The 22,934-nt window shown below is 42.9% G+C and overlaps 1 protein-coding gene across 2 annotated transcripts in view; it reads right to left on the bottom strand.

The window, feature by feature from the left end:
- ITGA8 (integrin subunit alpha 8) overlaps positions 1–22,934 on the bottom strand; it is a 125,531-nt gene that overhangs the window by 34,312 nt on the left and 68,285 nt on the right. For both annotated transcript variants that reach the window (XM_083578506.1, XM_083578507.1), the window contains exons 16-25: positions 21,514–21,569; positions 20,165–20,319; positions 19,074–19,211; positions 18,500–18,567; positions 17,027–17,174; positions 11,092–11,184; positions 7,368–7,447; positions 5,760–5,840; positions 2,072–2,177; positions 1,068–1,226 (exon numbers count right to left, since the gene is read on the bottom strand). In XM_083578506.1, the coding sequence (XP_083434632.1) occupies positions 1,068–1,226; positions 2,072–2,177; positions 5,760–5,840; positions 7,368–7,447; positions 11,092–11,184; positions 17,027–17,174; positions 18,500–18,567; positions 19,074–19,211; positions 20,165–20,319; positions 21,514–21,569 (1,084 nt within the window). The remainder of the gene's footprint in view (positions 1–1,067; positions 1,227–2,071; positions 2,178–5,759; positions 5,841–7,367; positions 7,448–11,091; positions 11,185–17,026; positions 17,175–18,499; positions 18,568–19,073; positions 19,212–20,164; positions 20,320–21,513; positions 21,570–22,934) is intronic.

Below are 22,934 nucleotides of genomic sequence, written 5' to 3' on the forward strand. Positions count from 1 at the left end.
CTGAAGCCTGGAGAGCGAGAGGCATCGGTGCGCACCGACCTCTCTCGCTCTCCAGGCTTCAGGAAGCTATCCGCAAGCCTTGCAAGCCCGGCGGGAGTTCCCGCGGGCTCACAAGGCTTGCGGGCAGCAGCCTGCAGCCTGCAGCCCTGGTGAGTGTCCGCAAGCCTTGCGCGCCTGGCGGAAGGTCCCGCCGAGAGCGTGAGGCTTGGGGCAGCAGCCTGCAGCCCGAAGCACGCGGAGCCCTCCGGAGGGTGCCCCATGCTTTGGGCAGGTGTGCACAAGGCTTGGGGCGGCAGCCGCGGCTGGGGGAGGAAATAACATTTTTTTATTCATTTCCCCCCCCAAAAAAGAGGTGCGTCCTATGGACCGGTGTGCCCTATAGGACGAAAAATATGGTACTCTATATTTGTCTTTCTTCAGATTGTTTTATTTATGTCTTATTGATTCAATATGCTGTAAACCGCTTTGGGATTTTTCTTGAAAATATAATGCGGTATAGAAATTAAATAAATTAAATAAACAAATAAATGAAACTTCATCAGCATTAAAGTGTGAAATTCTCCTAATATACAATTTTTTGTATGCAATTTTGCCTAATACACACATTTTTGTATGCATTTCCTCCCTAATACATTTGTGCATGTTATTTTCACCAATACATGCATTTTTATGCATATTGCTTGGCTTGAGAACTGTGTTGCAAAATTCAGAGAAGCTTTTGTATTTCAAACGATGGTTATGTTTCAGCTCACATATTGTTTTAGAAAGGCGGAATTAGGTGGATTATTTAATTAGTCAAAGGTCTGGAAAGAAGAGGAATGTTCTTGCCTGGCACCTAAAGATATGTAATGAAGGTGCCAAGTGAGCCTTCCTGGGGAGAGCATTCTACAAACTGGGAGCCACTGCAGAAAAGGCCCATTCTCGTGTTGCCACCTTCCAGACCTCTTGTGGAGGAGGCACACAAAGAAGGGCCTCAGATGATGATTGCAGAGTCCTGGTTGGAAGTTTGAGAAAATAAACAGTTGCTCCATATAGGTGAACCAAGAAACTCCATGTAAGTCCCCTACCTTTATTTCCAAACTATTGATTGCAGAGCTTGTTTGACATTGCAGTGGTCCATGTGTCTGAATGTGAAGGATGTAAAGAAGGAATTCCTTTCTGCTTAGAACTGGCCATTCCACATACAAGACTGTATCATTGATGGCACTTGGCCCAATGTTCTGCAACTATGGAGTAGAAACACACAAAGAGGAGAATAAATTGAACTGGAATCCTGCAGCCCAAGATACAGTTTGTTCATTCCCATCAATTCTGCCCCTTCCCTTCCCAATGTTTTCTGCTGCTTGTTGCCAGGTTGTAATGGTGTGGCGACAGAAGCCAAAACCAGCTGAATTCTCTTGCCATGCACTTGATTCTACCTAGCAATCCTATGTCCTCACAACTCTCTTCATGGCATGCCAACTTTCTCCTGGGTAATTGCTCACAGCCTATAAATTCTCTTGGCCTTTTGTGTAGCTTTTGCGCCAAACGACTTTCTTGCTGGCTCCTCCTTTCAACTCTGGCTGTGTAAACATAGCTGGGTCATTCTTTTCCCAATTGAGATCTAAGCTGGTGGTCAGGAATGATGGGAGTTGGAGTCTGGAAACATCTGAAGAGTCACAAGCTCTGTATTCCCATTCTGGAGCTCTCCTCCAGAATGGAGGTGTTCAAAGGCATGCTTTTCAAGCTTAAAAACAACCTTTATTCTAATATAATTTCCTGTTATTAGTATTGGATACCTCTTGACAAACATGTGTGTATCATCTGGTTCCACATACAGTTCTGTCAATTTCAATCTTGCCAAGGCAACTTCACTTTTTGTGGGTTTTGTGGTGGCTGTGCTTGAAACTGACAGAGGCATGTCTCACAAACATGTTCACTCAGCATTGCTGCATGCGAAGTGTTGCTGGCTGGCCAAAATCCCCATCTAGAACCCAAACGCTGGCAAAGAATAATTTCATGGTTTGTCTGGGGAACATTATACCAACAAATCCTTTGGAAGTCAATGGTTCATTTGTATATGCATATTTACCTGGTATATGTGTTCCACCAAAGGTCCAATCTCATCTTCTTTAGTAGGTTCATCCTTTGGTTCCCAGTTATGAATTGGCAAAATGATTTGTGGAGGATGGGAGACTCTGAAATGGTACAAAAGCACAGCCCTATCCAATCAATTGTGTTATACAAATGAAAAACATTAAATTTGATTTAAGAAAACAATGGTTATGTATGATAGCAACTAGAAATTGACTGCAAGCATGTGGAAATTTTCCCATGAGCGTATACCGACAGATGCCCATGTAGCTTTTTTAAAAGTGTAGGAGCATGGTATTGTGTTTAGCGCATGGTTATTTTCCCCAAACCATGCCCGCCTGCCCCACCCTTGATGTCATATGTGATGTCAGGTGAGAGGCAAGCAAAGGCGTGGCTGCCATCACTTAAAAGTCAGTTTGAAGCAGTTTGCATTGAAAACTATTTGAAACACACTTCAAAGTGATGCCTCTTAGTGCCCATTAGCTGATCGGTGAGACATTGCCTTTGAAAGTCCATTTGCAAGCAGTTTTATATTGAAATGGACTTCAAAAGGAGTCCCTTTCAAGTTGCCATATGAAGTCATAATGGTGTCAGATGAATGACAGGTGGTTGGCACTGCCCACCTCTCAAAGCTGACCCACAAGTGGTGAGGGAAGGAAGAATCTGGCCTGCTACCAGATCCAGTTCTCCACCCCTAGTTTAGGGTGTCGGCCTAGAACAGGAACGGTGAACACATATGGCTAATTTCGTTAGACTGCAACTCCCATAACCCCTTGTTTTGCTGGCAGGGGCTGATGGGAGCTGTAGTCCAACAGCACCTGGAGAGCCACTGGTTCCTTATCCCTAATCTAGAACCACAGAGACACGTGTTCAAATTCCTCTTGAGCCTGGAAACTTGCTGGACACCCTTGTGCTGGTCACTGTCTCTCTTAGCCTGACCCTTTGTGCAGCATTGCTGTAAGGCTAAGAAGAGAGCTGTAGAGAACTACATACATTGGCAAGAGACATACTAGACTCAAAACTGATTGTAATTTGGCCTAGTAAACCAGGATCGAACAGTGGTAAACATGGTAACCTATGGTTTGCCACAAATCAGCAAGAGGGGGTGGTGGAAGAGATTGCATAATGCAATAGGAGGAGAAAGAACATGAAATCAAAGTTCCATTGGTTCCATTCCTGTAGAACCAAAACCTTGGTTTGACAGTACGTCTGAATGTCAGATATGTTTATTATGGAATAATAAATAATACTGTGTTTATTATGGAAAACACCTACATAACTGCAGCAAGCTCAATTGCTGTGAGAAGCAGCCTTATGCTTTGGTAGATGCTGACAGGGTTCAGCCTACCTCCTCCTCACTGCACCCCCCAAAATCCCCTTTCCTGTATGTGAGCTTCTCCACCACAGCCAAGCTTCAGTCCTAGTTACCCAGCATTCATGTCTGAGGGAATAAAGAAAGAGGGAAAGGGGTGAATGTACAGATACTGCCTAGTAGGGCTTCCTTGCGTTCTGCCTCCCCAAAATGATACAACAGCTTTCCAAGGCTCTTGGTATCGCAGAGAGGAATATTAGGAATGTTGGGTTTCTCATTACGGCACGAATCTCCAGGCTTTAAGGAAGAGGCAATTGTGCATGAAATTAATCACAGGGTCCTTCCAAAGAGACCACCGCTCCATCTTCACACAAATGCCTGTTTGTTCAGCTTGAGGGGGGCACCTCTCAGTTTATAGAGAACATGCTTCAACAGTCTTTCTAAATAGTTAATAGCAATGCAAAGAACAAGACTGCAAAAATTACAATATATCCATTTAAATATATCCATGAATAACGATAAGGTAACGTTATGATTATTTTATTATGGTGATGTCTGTTGTTATGCTTTTCATTATGTTTTTATTATTGATGCTCTGCAATGTGTTCTTATTGTCGTATACCACCCAGGGCTCTTTTGATAAAGGGCAGTATATAAACTGAATAGATAACAGCAAGAATTTTAGTAAACATTTAATTTTCAAGGGAAATTGCTTTGTAAGAAGCAAAGGAAGGAAGGAAAGTTTAAGATGTGTTTGTCTAGCCAAAGATGTATTATTTCATAAACAGCATCCATTTTAATGCACTTTGGAGATCATGAGACATTTCCATGTTATGTGATGTTCCCAAGCCCTGCAAAGGCAGGATGCACTTTTAGAAGCCGCAGAGTTATGGCTAAGACTGGCTATGTCCAGCCATAGGATTTTAACATCCTGTACTATTCTTTTTATTTCTTCACCTGCCTCCTTCTTAGCAACAGATGTTTACATTTAGGCACTTGACTCGAAGTAGATGCATAGGAATATGCACGCGTTTGATAAAAGTATACTTAAGATTGCTGATATTTTATTAAGGAAACTGGCCACTCTCCAGTGAATTGCTCAATTAGTTCCATGTGCCGTGTGGACCTTTGGCCATATTTCCATGAAGAAGTGTTCTCCATGCTGCAATGTGAACCGGTTTGGAAACTTGGAGAGGTTTCAAGAGCAATTTGTGAGACTGTGTGGGAATGTTGCTCCCAGGGAATACCGCCGAGTGCACAGAAGCCCTTGGGCAACCTGATGGAGCTCTCTGGGCTCTGATCCACATCTAAACTCGATTAAGAAAACAAAGGCAGTGGGTCCGCCAGCTCCATTCTCTCTAAATTTTTAAAACATTTTCTAGAGTTCCTAGTTTAGGGATTCTGAATGCGAAGGAAGCACTAATGTCCGGTGCTAAACGAAATGTGCAGAAACAACCACAGTGGACAATGGAGAGGGGCACATTGTGCCATCTGTCATGTAGCTCAAAGTTAGACAGAGGGAAGGGGGACAAATATACAAAGCACAGTAAGTTTTTAATCCCCATAACAAAGTTAATACACCTAGTCGCAAATATACAATCTGCCTATTTGTATGATGTGGTAGGTTCAGAACTTCAAGCTCCTGCGCATAGGACTTTTTTGTATGAGGAATTGTTCTGGCAGAATGAGAAATCAGTGGAAATTCTGAATGGCAAAGTTCTATTGAGCAGGGCTAGCCTGAGACTTTTCGGTGCCTGAGGCAAAGGACAGGAGGGTGCACACGAACCCCGCATTCTATGTACAGAAGATGACTAGACTGGGCCAGGGGTGCCAACTTCAACAAAGTATTGTGGGGAGGGGCAGGTAAGCCCTGCCCTGCATAACTGATCACATGATGTGGTGCACACACACCATTTGAATGGCAATGCTCATCAACTTGGGGGTGGGCGGGGGCCCCCCTCAAATATTTTATTGGGAGGGCCGAAGACCCCTCAGTCCCTATGAGTTGGCTCCTATGATCCACACTGGCAATGGGACAGTGTTCTTCAACACATCCCAGGGTGGCAGGTGAGCTTGAAGGGGCACAGAGCAGTCTAGGCACAGGTAGGACCAAGTGACACACACAGATCTGTCATCTAACAGATAATAGCTCAGGAAGAATTGTAGGTTGTTGTCTTTCCACCTCACTCCAGCATCTGCAACCGATATATGACGCACTCTGCTTAATGGTAGGACCAGCTTGCTTTTGAGCCCAATCCCATTTTTTAACCAATCAACATTGTGGCCTAACTATTGCCCATTCACAGTAAGCCAAGCAAACAGTTATGGTTAGGTTCTTTTTTTAATGTCCAGCCTGAATACAAAATGTACTTACCCTCTGACCTGTACTTGAGCTACTGCATTTATGTCGATCTGAAGGTCAACCAGATTACTGTTGGGATTAACCTTGTTGGAACTAAAAGAAATTTGTGCAAAGGTTAATTATGTTTCACATATATAAAACTGAAAGCATTTTTTACTTAAGCCTATCGTGCTCGGGGCTATAGCACTTATCAAATTAACAATTCTCTCTTTGAGAGATGGAGTAGGATAGTGGAAGATGCACTCAGTGGCGTAGCGTGGGGGTGCAGGGGGGGCCGGCCGCACCGGGCACAACATCTGGGGGGGGCGCGCTCGCACTCGCAGCTCTCTGCCCCTACTAAAATCCACGGGTTAGGGGGCGCAAATTACTTGCCTTGCCCTGGGTGCTGACAACCCACGCTACGCCACTGGATGCACTCAACTGTCTGGGGCCATTGGAATAATAGATAAGGCCTGGATCTTCATGAAACAAGGAAACGTCACGTGTATATTGATAACTCTGAAGGAACTGGTTCTTCCTCCACATTCTTCTCCCAATATCCTAATAATAACCTACCCAAAATAGGATATGGGTTATAAAACCTTCCTTCCAACATTATTGGTCAATTGCTAAGAGAGGTGACATGGATCAAGCGGTAGTGATTATCACTCCTCAGTGAAAAGGAAGAAATATTAGAAATAAGAAAGAAAGCATTTGTGCCATACTTTGAAGAGGATACAAATATTTCCAGAGGGTCTATGCACCACCGAGCTGGCAAGCAGTACATCTGGAAAAATCACCTGTTGCATTAGCTGCAATCTTTGTAATATACCACCTGCTTTGTAATCTTTGTAATCTACCAGTTTATTCCAGAGTTACTTTGTGTACAGAGATCACAGCTCTAACTACATTCCTGACTGATTTCACAAGTTTAAAAAATGCTAACAATAGAGGCACACATTTAATTAAATGAAGAAATATGCCTCATTTCTACTTCAAGCATCTATATATTATTATATCAACATGAAAATATATTTACTATGATAGTAATCAGATTACATGTTCCAGTAATGCAACAAAACCCAGGACTTCTGAAGACTGATTTTGTGATGTGGTTAGGAAACACCTCTAGAGTGATGATAGCTGCTCTTTGGAAAAGCCCCATGACATATGTCTCTTATCCAGTAATCTTTCCTTCTGTAGCAACTGCACCAAATTCATGGACATGTGGACTGGACTAGTGATAAACTGCCTTCTGCTTTGTAAACTTTGCTTTGACCATTCCTTTGTTACTACTGAGAATGATGGAGAATCTCTGGAGGAAAGAAACTATCTTTTGGAGGCTTTCCTGCCCTTTCAAGGTAAGATATCCCTCTGCTAAATACACACTATAGAGCAGAAATTACCAACATGGCACCTCAACAGCTCACGGTCTTTTCTTGGTGCTCCTAAAGCCTTTAACATGTACACACACACATCAACAACTTGGTCATGAGGTGGTGAATGTGATTACCTTTTTCTCCCTTGAAAACTATGTATGGCTAAAGGAGGAAGTCGGGAAAGTAGCACTCTTTCCTACTTCCTCTTTCAGCTCCATGTGCTTTTCAATACTCAGATTGAGTCTCCTGGATCACAGCTTACCTTCTCACTTGCAGTTCAAACTGGATGCTGAATTCAGCATTTTCAAAACGCTGAACGGTAAACCGGATGCCTGTAGAAAACTAGGAGTCAAAATTCACTAATTAGAACTGTGAGCATTTGATTGTGCTACATTTAAAGGTGATAGCTCTCAGTTGGTCGAAATTGGACACTAGGTGGTACCATTTGGAAATGCAAGGTATACCAAATGTACAGGGTTGCAAATAATTCTTCAAGCTGTGGTTGCCCACTCCCTGCTCATCTACTAACTTTCAAGAGCCAGTAGGTTTTCTTTTCCATAAAGAAATAAGATTGCCAGACTTGCTGTATACGATTAGAAAATTGTCCTCATATCCTTAAAGGCTTCACTTAGGCATATGCTTGGCCACTATGAGAACAGGATACTGGACTAGACAGGCCTCTGGCCTGTTCTTCTTATATTTTTAATGCACCAGCCCCAAAGTCATAACTTAGGTAATAATAATAACTGGGCCTTGGACCAGTATACCTGAAGAAGCATCTCCACCCCCATCATCCAGCCCAGACATTTATGGTCCAGCTCTGAGGGTTTTCCAGCAGTTCCCTCAATGCGAGAAGTGAAGGGAACCAGGCAGAGGGCCTTCTCAGTAGTGGTGCTTGCCCTGTGGAACGCTCTTCCCATCAGATGTCAAGGAAATAAAAAACTATCTGACTTTTAGAAGACTTCTGAAGGCAGCCCTGTTTAGGGAAGTTTTTAATGTTTGATGTTTTATCGTGTTTTTAATATTCTGTTGGGAGCCACCCAGAGTGGCTGGGGAAACCCAGCCAGTTGGGCGACACACACACACACACGCACACACAATTATTTTATTTTATTTTTACTTTTTTATTTGTACCCTGCCCATCTGACTGAGTTGCCCCAGTCACTCTGGGCAGCTTCCAACATATATAAAAACACAATAAAACATTACATACTAAAAGGCTTCCCTATACAGGTAATATGCACTACAGTCCTGATGATCAACACATGAGCCTCACTTTGAGACTTTACATAGAACAAAACTACACTCCTGTTGTAAGTTACTAATGAGTAGCAGATGACACCTCTGCGTGGCGACAGTTTTTAAAGGTGGCTTTTGGTCCTTGACACTCCTGGTAATAAGAGGCAAATGAGGTTCACATATGCCACCAATAAAACTCCACAAAGACTAACGCACAACGTTTTACTCAGTTTAGTAAGTGGGAACATATAAAGAGCCCTTTGGGGTCAGATCAAAAGGCCCATTTAGTCCAGCATCCTGTTAACGCAGTAATCAACCATATAATTATGGAAAGCCTGATATCAGGACCTGAGTACAACAGCACTCTCCCCCATTTAAATCTTCCTTTAAATTCCTAGGAGTTTATCTCAGTGAAGACCTTACTTGGTAAATAAATACAACCCAGGTGGTTAAGAAAGCCCAACAGAGACTCCATCTCCTCAGAGTATTGCAGAAGAACGATGTCAATCAACAATTGATGATCTCCTTCTACCGGTCAACAATAGAAAGTGTCCTTTCATACTGCATCACGGTGTGGTACGCTGGTTTGACATATACTGATAGGAAGTGCCTACATAGGGTGGTGAATACAGCACAAGATATTATGGGCTGTCCCGTGAATCTGCTGGATGAAATAGCGGAAGAATGTTGCCTCAGGATAGTGAGGAAAATTCTCAGGGATGATTCACACCCTGGCCGGCACTTTCTTGATCTCCTGCCCTCAGGCAGAAGATATAGAAGCATGATTAGTCGCACCAACAGGGTAAAGAACAGCTTCTATCTGCTCTTAGGCTGCTGAATGAAAAGATAACAACAGAGCAACTGACTTTCGGGTTTGGTGGGTGTGCGTCTGTAAACGAGGGGAATTAAGACTAAGAGAGCTGAGTGGGGGGTGCTCGTGTAATCTCACTGTATACAAGTTGTACAAGTGACAATAAAGTATTTCAATTTGCAATTCCCAGCAAGCGGTATTCAGAGGCACACTGCCTACAACAGTGGATGTGGTAAACAGCCATCAGGACTAATGGCAATTAATAGCCTTTATCCTACATGAATTTTCATAATCCCCCTTTTGAAGCTGTCCAATTTGGTGGCCGTTGTTACAGCATCTGCAGTTAATTCAACAGTTTAGCTATGCCCTGTGCGGAGAAACACTTCTTTTGTCTGCCCTGAGTCTTCCAACATTCCACTTCGTAGGATAGCTGCAGGTTCCAGCACTATGAGAGAAGGCGTAAAAACATTCCACACTTCTATCTTGTCCCCACCCCCTAGACACCTATTTTTTAATTGACAAAAACCCCATCCTCATAGGGGAGCTGTTCCAACCAACCCGATAATCAGTTCTCTGGAACTTATCCATCAATACATTTTACCCCAATGCCATAAATGTAGGTGAACACACTTTCATTTTTTAACACATACAGTTAAGTTTGCTTGAATTATCTATATATTCCCTGGCATTTCAAGCAAAACAACAACAACAACAACAACAGTCATATATAATGATCTTAAAGTCCATCCCATCACAGAAAATATCAAGGGGGTACCAGCAATTGCTGCTTTTCCCACTCATATTTTTGTTTGCAAATAAATGCACTTCTAATGTTAGTTGTGATTCAAATGACTCTGATGTAAACAAAACCATGATAACAATCAAGAGTAACATATTTTAGTGTTTCCACCCATCACAAAACAAATACAGTGGTGCCTCGCAAGACGAAAAGAATCCGTTCCGCGAGTCTCTTTGTCTTGCGGTTTTTTCGTCTTGCGAAGCAAGCCCATTAGCGGCTTAGCGGATTAGCGCTATTAGCGGCTTAGCGGATCAGCTGATAAGCGGCTTAGCGGCTTAGCGGCTTAGCGGATCAGCTGATCAGCAGCTTAGCGGCTTAGCGGATCAGCTGTTAAGCAGCTTAGCGGCTTAGCGGATCAGCTGATAAGCGGCTTAGCGGCTTGGGAAAAAGGGGGGGGGAGGAAAAAACCCCCGCAGGAACTCGCAAGACATTTTCGTCTTGCAAAGCAAGCCCATAGGAAATTTGTTTTGCGAAGCACCTCCAAAACGGGAAACCCTTTCGTCTAGCGGGTTTTCCGTCTTGCGAGGCATTCGTCTTGCGGGGCACCACTGTAATATAATCAGACCGTGGAAATTCTCAAGTGAATTGTCCTTAGTGGAGACATTCCTTTCCTAATCAGATGTATGTACCTACATTCAGTAATTGTTCAGAAGTGATGTAAGCCAGAGTATGTTGGAATAATCCTTGACAGTGCCATTTTTCACATGTCTTCTGAATAGACATGTAAAGGATTGCATTGTCAAGGATTATAGAATGCATTAAGTGAGGCTTAGAGTTCAATGGGTTTATTATCAGGCAAATGGATAGGACTGGAGTCTAAATCTCAGTGAAAGCAATCAGACAAGTGTGCACTTAAGTACTCAGGTCCAATTAATTTGCCAGAATATGAGCTGATTACTTCAAATGGATTGTGGCCTGGTTCATAAATAAGTTAACCAATCAGTCTATTATCTTTTCAAAAATATAATGTAACGCTGTCTTCTATTATACGAACCATTTCCTGGCCAAATATATCTATTTTTAAAGCTGCCTCTTATTGACACAAATTCCCCTAATTGAGGCAGTTTTCCATTAACTCCCCCCCCCCAAACAATTCAATTTGATAAAAATCAGCAAATGTTTCTGGTGTTGTCTTACATTTGTTCCAGCTGCCATGGGGTTCCCGAGGTCACAAATCACCATTCTAGTTTCATTTTCCATCTTGTAATCGCAGCTCAGCACGCGCAAGGCCTGTAACAAAAGAACACCAACAGGGAGGTCAAAGGTCAATCCAGAATGTATCCTGTTGGCAAAATGAATGGCTTTTAGATGGCAAGATTACTCCTGATCTCAAACACCTGCACAGAGGCCCAATCTTTCATTCATGCTTAAGGAAGGCTTGACACTTCGAAGAGAATTATATATCTGCCTTTTCTTTTTTGGATGGAAAAAAATAAGATTTACATATTTATTTCTTGCATTATATCTGCTCTTTCACTACAGATACGAAGAGAAAATATCTACGGAGTGAAGCCAAGTTGCTAGCAAAGTTGCATTGTCTGTGTACAGCTATTGGAATGGAGTTGAGCTTTAGGACAAAAGAAATTGTTTGCCATGCCCAAGAGCTTTGCAGAAGTGGGCAAGAATAATTTACCTTTTCCAATGGCAGTAGGAAAAGTATCTTTTTCACTTCCATATTAATTTCAGTGGTGACATTTGTGCTTCTGATTGAAATGGAAGGTTCCCCCTTGGTGAGACTGTCAGAGCATTTTCTCCATGCAGTGGGCATAAGAATTAAATAAAAGTTTCTTACCCCTGCTGGGTGCTGTTGTCTATACATGCCACACTTGCAAATCAACACAGCCACCATCCCCAGATGGTGGATACACAGTGCTAGATTGCAGAGTCTGCATGTCTCTGGGCCAGTGCAAGGAATAAGAATCTTTCAAATGTTATGTGTATCATGTGAAACAGTTAGTGTTCTCCATATTGGGGTTTTAATATTTCATAAGGGACATAGCTTGGTGGTAGAGAAACTGCTTTGCACTCAGAAGGTCACAGGTTCAACCCCTGACAATTCCATACTGTCCAACATTTTCAAGCCCCAAATTGGGACATGTGTCTTCCAGGATGTCCCATTTTGAACGGGGCACTTGGAAGGTATGCAATTCCAGACAGGGATCAGAAAGATGCCTGTCTGAAACCCTGGAGAGTTGCTGCTAGTCAGCTAGTCAACAGTACTGAGTTAGATAAGACCAAACATCTGACTTGGCAGCTTCTCAGGCCCCTAGCAGCCCTCAAGAAGGAAAGATAGTGAATGGTGCCTTTCATTTAAGATGGACTTTCACAGATTCTGGTCCCACAGCCTCACTTGTCTACACACAGACAGGGAGAGTTGGGTGCTTTGAAAGTGTGAATTCAGCTTGGATCTGTGTGTTGAAAAGGCATCCAAAAATGTCCCTTTTGTGGGTTTGTGTATGTGCTCAATTGATGTGTGTGCAAATGGATGGATGGATCATGGCTGGTGTGAGAGTCAAAGAGTGTGCTGTAGTGATGATTTTAAGAGAGAAAGCATTTGTGGGGGACCAGCCCTGCCTACCATGGCTCTGCCCCCAGACAGTTCTCCTTTGAGGGTACACAGCCCTCAGTAGCAAAAATGTCGCTCACTCCTGATGCGTACATCACCTTACAAAAGGCACTCACAAACATTTAAAGAGCAGTTGTCAAACAGTTCCTGGATTTGGAGAAGGAAAGGCATGTAACAGGTGTTAAGGAACCTCAGCCCAGGCCATCCCCCTAATCCCAGGCCGTGCTTCTTCTCTCCAAACCACACCTCTTACTGGCCCTGTTCTGTGCATTGGCCTTGCTGTAATGTGTCCTTGAAATGTGGAAATGCTTTCTGCTTGCCTGAATGGGGGAGAGATATTTCTGTATGCATCTGGTATGTAGAAACCTCTGGCTTTTGCATGGCTACTGTGCAAAAGGCAACAGCCACATACCGTATTTTTCCGTGTATAAGATGCCCCCTATTTTTGGGGACTCAAATTTAAGAAAATAGGGGGAGATGGCCGACGTTGTTGAGCTTTATTTGGGGGGAATGCAGAAAATCACTAAGCCGACAGATAAACACTGACAATCACTCGCGTTGCAAAAGCAAACAAGCGCCTGCCCGCTCACCACGTCCAATTGTCGCAGCGGCAGCCAATCCACAGCAGCCATTGCCGCATCAACGAATCAACCACCCAATTACCGCAGCTACAGCCAATCCAAAGCAGCCCTTCCCGCAGCCACCAATCATCCACCAAATCACCGCTGACAAGCTGCAGCTCGTGGCTGCAACCAATCACCCGTCCCCCTATGCACTATCTATGTATAAGACAACCCCCATTTTTAAACATTAATCTAGAGTAAAAAATCCTCGTCTTATACATGGAAGAGTATGGTACATTGCACAGCCCAGTTCTGCCTCTGGTGATGCCCATGTTTGGCTTCAGCCCACAGGCATGCAACCCATGGAAGGCATCCTCCAACAGAATGCAACCCTTGGGCTGAAAAAAGGTTCCCAACCCCTGGCATGTGGTGACATCACAGGCACTAACCAATAGGCTACCTATAACCAACAGGTTATCCCCATTCAAATCAAAGCTCTCTGAAGATACACACAACTGTTTTAATTTTCTTACTGGAAGGGAAGCACCAATGAACCTCTTTGGCTGCTCTTAAATTGTCACATCTGTCTTCGCTTTCTGAAAGGACTCAACTTATTTCTGCCCAAGAGAACAGAAGTAATTAGCACTCTACTAAAGAATTGTGTTTTTCTCAATCACCCAGAGAAATCTGCTGCTGATGGATGTTCCAAAAGTGTTGAGGGCACATCTAGCTGTAAAAATGCATTAATTTAAGTACTGTGAATGCATCCAAGGATTGTGAAGCTAGGGCCCTGCCACCCCTGTGTTCTGACTTTCAGCCCTGCATTCTATCCACCCCATAACACAGGCTACTTTTTGTTGCTTTGATGGGGCTCTTCTTTTCTTTTCTTTTTTTAGACTAAAGACACTTCTGATCTTCCTGTGTATTATTATCTCTGGCCTCCTTTCTCTAGCCAGGTCATCTGTATAAACACAAGGGAACAGAGGGAGAAAGAACAGGGAGCTGCAAGACAGGAGAAGTTGCATAATAGGGGCTTGAACAAAAGAAAAAACAGACTTATTTGTCTTTCTTTGCCTTAATTCGTTGGCATCGTTAGCTAGAGAAATAAAATCATATGAGGAATGTATACGGCAGAACTTCTGAAAAACATGAGGCGCTGTGCATGCCCCAGTGATTGTACTTTTACATACAGTGGTTCAGAAATGTGAGGAATCCTGTGCTTTACATAACAGCCAGCTAATTTAACTTTATGTAGGAAACTAGTTCCTGGCAGCGGTCACCAATGTGGCTCCTGGGAGCACACATGTGCCCGGAGAGGCCATTCCTGGCACCCACAGGATCTTACCCACCACTGAAATTAGACTTGAAAGAAGCGGTCTGTTGGTAGCCAATGGAACAGGTAGAATGGTGTACTTGGTTGTGGTCTGTGTGTGGTGCCCATGGCAGCTTCTCCAAAGTCCTTCAAGAGAGAGTGGGTTTCAAAGAACACTGGTGCCACAGCACACGAGGCCCTTTCCACCCATGTTCTTTCTGATGTTGTTGGACTCCAATGCCCACCAGCCTCAGCCAGCATGGCCAATTGTCAGGGATGATGGGACCTGCAGTCCAGTAATATCTGGAGGACCAGAAATTGCCCATGTCAACCCTATCCATCACCCTCATTGACCATCCAAGGACCCCTTACACAGAACTGACTAGGTGACCCTTATGCCTCATCCATGAATATGAAGTCTCTGTAAGACTTGGTAGCATGCATTAGTTAGTCTTTTGTGTGTTTTCTTCACAGTATTTTTCTGCTTGCCCTTTGTTCCTTATCTTTATTAATGAAAACAAGGCACACCCAAGAAGCATCACACCACTGACCTAATGGATAAAGCTCAGTTCCTCCCCATATTTTAAACCCACTTAGCTCAAAGGACAGCAAGATTGCAGAAACTGTACTGTAGAAATTATTCTTGTATCGGAGAATAAAGACCTGGGTATTTGCAAAGGAGAACAACTGACACATGTTCTATTGGCAGTTCCCCATGTCACATTTGCTAATCCATTAACACCTCCAAATATTTAGCCACACTAGCCTTTTACTACACACTAGGAATGACTTTATTTCCCCTTTTGTAGGAACACATGGCTTATTTTTACCGCTCTGAACAGTAGCAAAACCTGACCAATTAACATCAGCACCAGTGCAACCTGGATCTGGTTTCAAGTGGAAACGAGAGGAATGTGGACGAAAATGGGCAACCTAGCAGAACTCCCGGATGAATGAAGCTGTGTAGGCTTTAAAACTGGCAGAGCTGCCTGTGTGATGATGATTAATCACTGGCCACAAATGATTTCCCCAAAGGCCCGGATATTAATGGCCTGAGTGTTAGCTGTTGACATTCTAACACCCAGCTCTGGCACAGAAAGTTACATGGAATTAAGTGCCACTAGCATCAAGGACACCTGCTCCTGGTGTGAGTGTATTTAAGACATGGAATCTGGTATTTCTTTTTCTCCCCTCCCCTCCCGGGGTGGTGGCGGCAGCTCTAATTAAGCTGATTTCCGCTCCCCCCCCCCCGCCAGCTAGCAGCTAAACGTTTATTCCTCAAATGAGCAAAAAAAACACCACACAAACGAATGAAAATCCTCTGCTGCACTGAGTTTCTGCTTTGACACACATTTGTCTAGCCGCAACAGTTGTTGTTGTTGTTACTATTTAAATATTTGTTAAATTTATAACCTGCCCTTCCTCTTAAAGATGCCCTGGGTGACAAACAACAAGTGATAAAACACTAGAAACATCTCTAAAACATCTTAAACACTTTTTGAGTGACGCCATAAAATTATGTCACCATCGGTCCTAAGAGCCATTTCTGTACTTCACGTTGTCTGGACAGTTTTATCCTAAAGTAACTCCTACTATGTTTCGTTAACTGTGTTGTGTTATGATCCAGGTATACGATGTGCTTTTTCTATGCCAATAAAGGAGATTGATTGATTGATTGATTGATTGACATCTTAAACACATTTCCAATGCTGATTCTAACATACCTGCCTCAACAACTTACACCCTCATAATACAATAATAAAGCTTCATGCTGTGACCTTCACAACTGCACAAAAGACTGGACAGAACACCAAAACACATCTGGTAGCAGGTTTTTTAAAAATTATTTTTAGAGATGAGTCTACAAATACAAGACAAAGCTTTGTTTAATTTAAAAATATAGCCTCTAAGAATAGCACAGTTCCTTTCTTGTCAACTGTTACAGACAGATCTTTCTTACCCCCTTCAGTGAGTTTTGCATCAGTAGAACAGGCTAAAGAAGAGGAGCAGGAAGTTATTTTCAACACAAGAAAAATATTTGATTCTCGAAAGGAAATTAACTTGGCACACCTTGGTTTATTGGGGGGGGGGGGCGTGACATGCTTTGAACTATCCAAAATAAAGTTCATGCTGTATCAGCTTGCAGGCTTTGTAGTCAGATGAATTGATATATGCTGCCCTGTAGTGAGCACATGAATTGTCTGTGTATTTAGGGGATAGAATTTCATCTCGGCTCCTCCAAAAGTGCCTCTAAACTTTTCAACTAAAACAAACTACGGCCAGCTCAGTTCAAGCTCCACTGCTGAACAACAATACAATAACCAGTCTTCCCTTGCCTGGTGTCCTCCAGGTGATGTGGGACTACAATTCCTAACAGCCCCTGCCATCATGGCCAGTGGTCAGGGTGATAGAGGGCACCATATTGGGGGAGGCTACTATACATCTTTGTGTGAATAATTAATTTAAAAATATTATTTTTCAGGGCCTGCTATCCCACTTGGTTCAAATAAATATAATTGATGTCAAATATCTATGCCTGCCATTGCTTTCCTCCCGCAAAGTGCCTGTATAGGTTTCTGCTATGCAGCCTCTTGTTAGGGAAAAGGAAGATGGCAAGACAATACATGTTACCTTGCTGTTACGCTCGACACCGGTGTAATCTGCCTCTGGGGGTATCTTAATATGGAGCTCAGCCTCATAGGCACCTTCGCCTTCATTTCTTGAGTTGATCATAAGCGTGACACAGTTTTCCTCCCCAATTATGATCTGATCTCTATCCCTGTAAGAAATAAAGCTCATTTTCATAACAGGTTTTCGAAATACACAACAGTGCCAATTTCTCAGCAAACTGAGATCCCTTCAGCAGATGTGAGGAGTCATCCCTGTGTCATTATTGCCAAGCTGCACATTTCCTTTCACTTGTGACTTTCAATTAGGGTGGACATAATGACATAAGCAAAGCCTGCTGGGTCAGGCCTGTGACCCGTCTAGTCCAGCAACCTCTTCTCATAGTGGCCAACCAGATGCCTATGGGAAACCAGGGAGCAGGACATGAACACAACAGCACTCTCCCCTCCTGTGGTTTCCAGCAGCTGGTAATCGGAAGCATTACGGTGTCCAACTGTGGAGGTAGAGCCAAGGTAAAGGTAAAGGACCCCTGGATGGTTAAGTCCAGCCAAAGGCGACTATGGGGTTGTGGCACTCATCTCGCTTTCAGGCCGAGGGAGCCAGCGTTTGTCCCCAGACAGCTTTCCGGGTCATGTGGCCAGCATGACTAAACTGCTTCTGGCACAACAGACGGAAACCAGAGCGCACGGAAATGCTGTTAACCTTCCTGCTGCAGCAGTACCTATTTATCTACTTGCACTGGTGTACTTTTGAACAGCTAGGTTGGCAGAAGCTGGGACAAAGCAACGGAAGCTCACCCCATCGCAGGGATTTGAACCACCGACCTTCTGATCAGCAAGCCCAAGAGGCTCAGTGGTTTAGACCACAGCGCCACCCGCATCCCCTGGAGGTAGAGCATGGCCATCATGGCTAGTAGTCACTGATAGCCCTCTCCTCCATGAATTTGTCTAAACCTCTTTTAAAGCCGTCTAATATGCTGGCCTTTACTGCACTGCAGAGATGTACTTTGGGGGAAAAGGATGCACGATGTGAGACTAAAATTGCTTTCAAGGAATGCCCTGAGGATGCAGGGTTTTTTTCACTCCCATCCTCGATCCAGACATGCTTTCAGCACTGTTGCCAGAAGAGAAGGCTGCAGCCTTGAGCAAAACCAATTACCCATGGCTTTGCTCAGGAAGAATATCTAAAACATTTTTGCTGAAATAAGCAAAATCTGAGCAAGCAGAGCTGTTAAAGAAGTGGCTTTGTTTTGTTTTGTGTTTAGATGTGACAAACCTTTGAAGCTACACATTTGGCAGCTGTAAAAAAAAAAACCCTTAAAAGCTCATATCAGCATTCAATAGTTGAAATATCTGCTTCCTATCGGATGGGGCAATCTTGATGGGTTTCTCGTCCCCACCCCCTGCCCACATTTTTTTTTAATGAACACCTTTATTCCATTAAGTGCAAAACACAAGTTTATTTGCTCAAACTTACGGCACAGCGGAAAGTTTCAAGTCAGGAATGCACACGTTGTCTTCTCCACAATCCACAAGAATGTAAGCCTGCATTGTTCAAAACATGCATCACTCATGTTAGGGGCTCTGCTTGAAAGGAATCCCAGCCATTTCCTTTCCCTTCCTTCATGCTTGTTTGATAGCCATTAAAAATAAGTCCCTGAAAAGGCTGGATGCTTCCAAACCCCTGATTCCAATACAAAGAGCCAGTGGTGACTGGCTATATATGTAAAGGCATGTTAACGTACTGCATATTAAAAGAGTGAGCACATCTTTCTTTCATTGCTGCGAGGAATATGATTTACAGGCTGTTGCAGTTAGCTAGGGCTAAGAGAATGAGAACATTCAGGGAAAAACACAGGCTGAAAGAGGTTCGAGAAATTTCAGATAGGTCTGGTTCAATTAGCTCACCATAATGAACAAATTAAGCTCTTGTTGCGCACACTGAAAGAATGCTGAAACCCTGAACAAAGCTGCTTATAAAAGATGCCACACAGCATGGAAGCTTTCGTTAGCTGTTCGGAGGCATAAGAAATACGCATGCAAGACCCTACCTGCTCCCCAATGTAGTTTTCTTGGTAATAGTTCAATATTGGGTCAACAGCTGAACCATCTGAAAAGGTGGATTCATCCAAGCTGTAGTTCAAACTAATGCTGATTGGAGATAACTTATCTCGGTATTCAGTTTCATCCTGCGGGAGAGAAATCACATAGAAACTCTTCACTTACGTTGCACTTCATTAATGCATTGTGTGTGTGTGTGTGTGTGTGTGTGTGTGTGTGTGTAGTCTTTGTTTCAGCAATGAAGCAATTAATATCCTGATCCTATGGCTGTCTACTAAGAAGTGAGGACCACTGGATTTAGTTAAACTAGGTAAGTTTGCAGATGAATGCTGCTAAAGTCTCCAGAAAGGACAAAGAGCAAGTTACCTCACTTATAGCAAAGTTTCCAAAACACACTGCTTCTGCAACATGCAACTTGTGTTTCTGAGTGTTTCTGCAACTTGAGAAGCAGGTTGCTAATCTGTGCAGAGCCAGAACTATTTCAAAGCAGTAGTCTGCCATGATGTTGTACTTCTAAAGAGCTCAGTTCCCACAAGTTCTTTGCTGCAATGGAAGCAGCTCACATGTGACCTATGGAAGGAATAGTGTTGATGTGTTCCATAGGAAAGGAGTCACATGCATCAGCTTTGAAAAACCACCATTACCTATAACATTCCCTTGTATGTAACCCAAAGGTGCCACCCAAACCCACTTGAGCAGATTGCTTAATCATTTGAATTGTCAAAATAACTCCAACTTGTTCATAATCAATAGCGTCTCTTTTTGAGTGTTTCTGAAAAGCTGCTCTCAGAAAACCAGTGATAACAAATTGTTTCCCCAGAACAGAAAGACCAGTGAGATAAAAGCACATATATATATTTTTGGGAACTAACCTATAGAAAGCTCACAGTATAAGAGTTGTCACTGATATGGTAGTACAGCTCTTTCCACATCTGTAAAAACATCTGCCCATACAATATGGGGGTGTACTTATATTAGTTCTGTTGACAGTCCTAGTTTAATCATCCAGATAGTGACTATATTCTGAAAGAATTGCCCCCAAAGCAATAATTTTCTGGACACAGCAAAGAGCAAAACTTACTCTGAGATAAACCACAAAGTCCTTGCAAGTGAGCCGCTTCTGCCTGTCTATTGTGAAGAGGAAGACATGCTGGGACTGATGGTAATCAAGCAAGAGGGCACGCTTAACAGCTCCTTTCACTTTTAACACATCTAGCTGGAGTTCAGCTCTCAGAGCTAAAGAGAACGTAAGCAAACCAAACATCATAAAAACAGTCAATTGGATGCTCCACTTCGAATTCTGATCTGCTTTTACAGAAAGCTTATTATTTTTGTTTTATCAACATCCATATTTCTGACAGAAGTTCACCATTTGTTCAGTTGACCAATGACTGTTTCCCAAAAGGAAATGGTTCAAATACTTCTTATGTCATTACAGCACAAACTGACCATTTCAAAATTTTGTACAAAAATGCAAGCAATATTCTTTCAAGTAAAACGTTTTAATCAAGTACGGTAATAGCACTCAGCATGATGAGGTAAATGCCAGGGACCAGGCAATGCCCTTTCCCAAGGAACTCTGGGAATTGTAGTTCTGAGAGGGAAACAGAGGTCTCCCAACAATTCTCACCACCCTTAACAAACTACAGTTCCCTGAGTTCTTTGGGGAAAGCCGTGACTGCTTAAAGTGGTATGATACTGCTTCAATTGTATAATGCAGATGGTGCCTACATTTGTAAAACCAGGGCTTTTCTTCAAGGGGAACTCACAGTAACTCAATTCCGTCACCTCTCAGGTGGGTGCCATTGCCATTGTAAGAGAACAAGGAAGGTGTTCATGGTGAGTTCTGGCACCTCTTTTTTTAAAGAAAAATAACACTGTGTAAAACCCAATCCATCTGGTTTCTTTCAGGTTCAAGGACTGTGATTAGTACAAGGAGGCCGAATGCCTAGATGGGCATTCCCAGTGACTTCTAGAACCCAACTGGGCATGAAGTTAACAATCCCAGTGTGGGCTCTGGGACTTCCCTTTAATGAAAATAGCACCTTTGGAGGGTCAATGTTTGTCAGGACTGTGGCAAGGAGAGGCAGAGTGAAATTCCCCCTTCCCACCCAGATGGTGCTCAGGCTTCCCCATGGCTGCTATTTACATAGAACTCCCATGTAACTCAGTTGGCAGGGCCGTGGGTTCAAGCCCCGCATTGGGCAAAAGATTCCCACATTTGAGGGGGTTGGGCCAGATGACCCTCATGGTCCCTCCCAACTCTGTAGTTCTATTATTCTTTGACCAACAATTGAGGTTGTGTCCAGTTCGGCCCAAACAGCGCCCCAATGGAGCTTAGAAGGGTAGCTATAGAAGGCAAGTTTAACTATGGCAACAGAAAGTCAGTTAATCTTAAACCACAATCTTACAGATGTTAAAAAGTCTTACCTATTTTTTCTGAAATGCCTGGACCTTCAAAAGCCACACAGACGGTTACAGTAAAACTACAAAGGAAATGGGAAGAATAACATTAGAACGTAAGGAGAGCCTACTGGACCAGGTCAGTGTCCCATCTAGTCCAGTGTCCTGTTCTCCCAGTGGCCAAACAGATACCATGGCAGGCCCCAAAGCAGGACCTGAGCTCAAGAGCGCCCTCTCTCCCTGCAGTTTCCAGCAAATGTTCAGAAGCATACTGCCTCGGACAGTGGATGTGGAGCACAGTCATTAGGGTTAGTAGCCATTGGTAGCCCAATCCTCCATGAATTTCATGGAATCTCTCTTTTAAAGCTGTCCATAATGTACTTGTTGAAACTTTGCATAGGAATATAGCTGTATCTATATATTATGACTTTTGGGTTTTGTTTCTCTCTTTTCAAAACTGCCATAAGAAAGTAACCTGCTCAAGATCCATGACACGGCCACCATCTTGAATTAATAACTATTCCATCTCCACAAAGATCTTAGGAGGGAACTCTAATTCTATAAAAATAACTTGGGTTTTTTGAACCTTTACTGAATGATCATGCTCACGAAACCAAATGAGTTTAAATGGAAGCCTTGGAAAAATAGAGGCCTCAAGACTTCAAGCAAGCCCTCTTGGACATAAATGCTATTGAAGAAAGTGGAAGTTTGCCCTCTCATGCATTTCCTAGGAAAGAGCATTAAACTCCTTCTCTTTTACCTCACTTACAGAAGACAATGGAAGTCTTGCATGTGCAGGCCTTAGATTATTTTATTTATTACATTTATTTATCACATGGAGTTCAAAGTGGCATAAGTAGTTCTCATTACAGTTTATTCTCTTAATAACCCTGTTAGGGAGGTTGGGCTGAAAGACAGAGACTGGTCAAAGGTCACCCAGTGAGTTTTAAGCCTGTTTACATGTGCTTAAATGAACTGATCTTCAGTCTATAAAGCTGGCTTGAACCAGCTAAGATAAATATGGGCCTACCTTCTAAGTCCAATCACACCAGGATCATAATTTAAACTAAATATTTGATATAACACATTTCTTCTGACATACCAAGTCAGACTTTCAAACCAAGCAATTCTTTTTTTAGATAGAACATCCCAAATCATAAATTGAGAAGCAGTTGAGCTGCAAGACATTCCTTTGCATTATGAAAAGATAAATTTTTAATCAGGCTATGCTAAAAGGCTTTCACAAACAACCACAGATGGATGTTAAATCATTATAACCAACTCTATCCTGCTAGAAAAGTACAATTTCCTGCTAATCAGTGTTGCTGGAAATCCATCATTTGTGACTTGCTCCTGATGACAGGTCAATCTATGTGTTCAGAGGTGAAACTTGAAAAACAAAACCCCTTGTGAAAATTAAACAGGATAGCACAGGAACGTTCTCTATA

Source organism: Podarcis filfolensis, assembly GCF_964270895.1.
Source record: "Podarcis filfolensis genome assembly, chromosome: 12".
Taxonomy (NCBI): Eukaryota; Metazoa; Chordata; class Lepidosauria; order Squamata; family Lacertidae; genus Podarcis; species Podarcis filfolensis.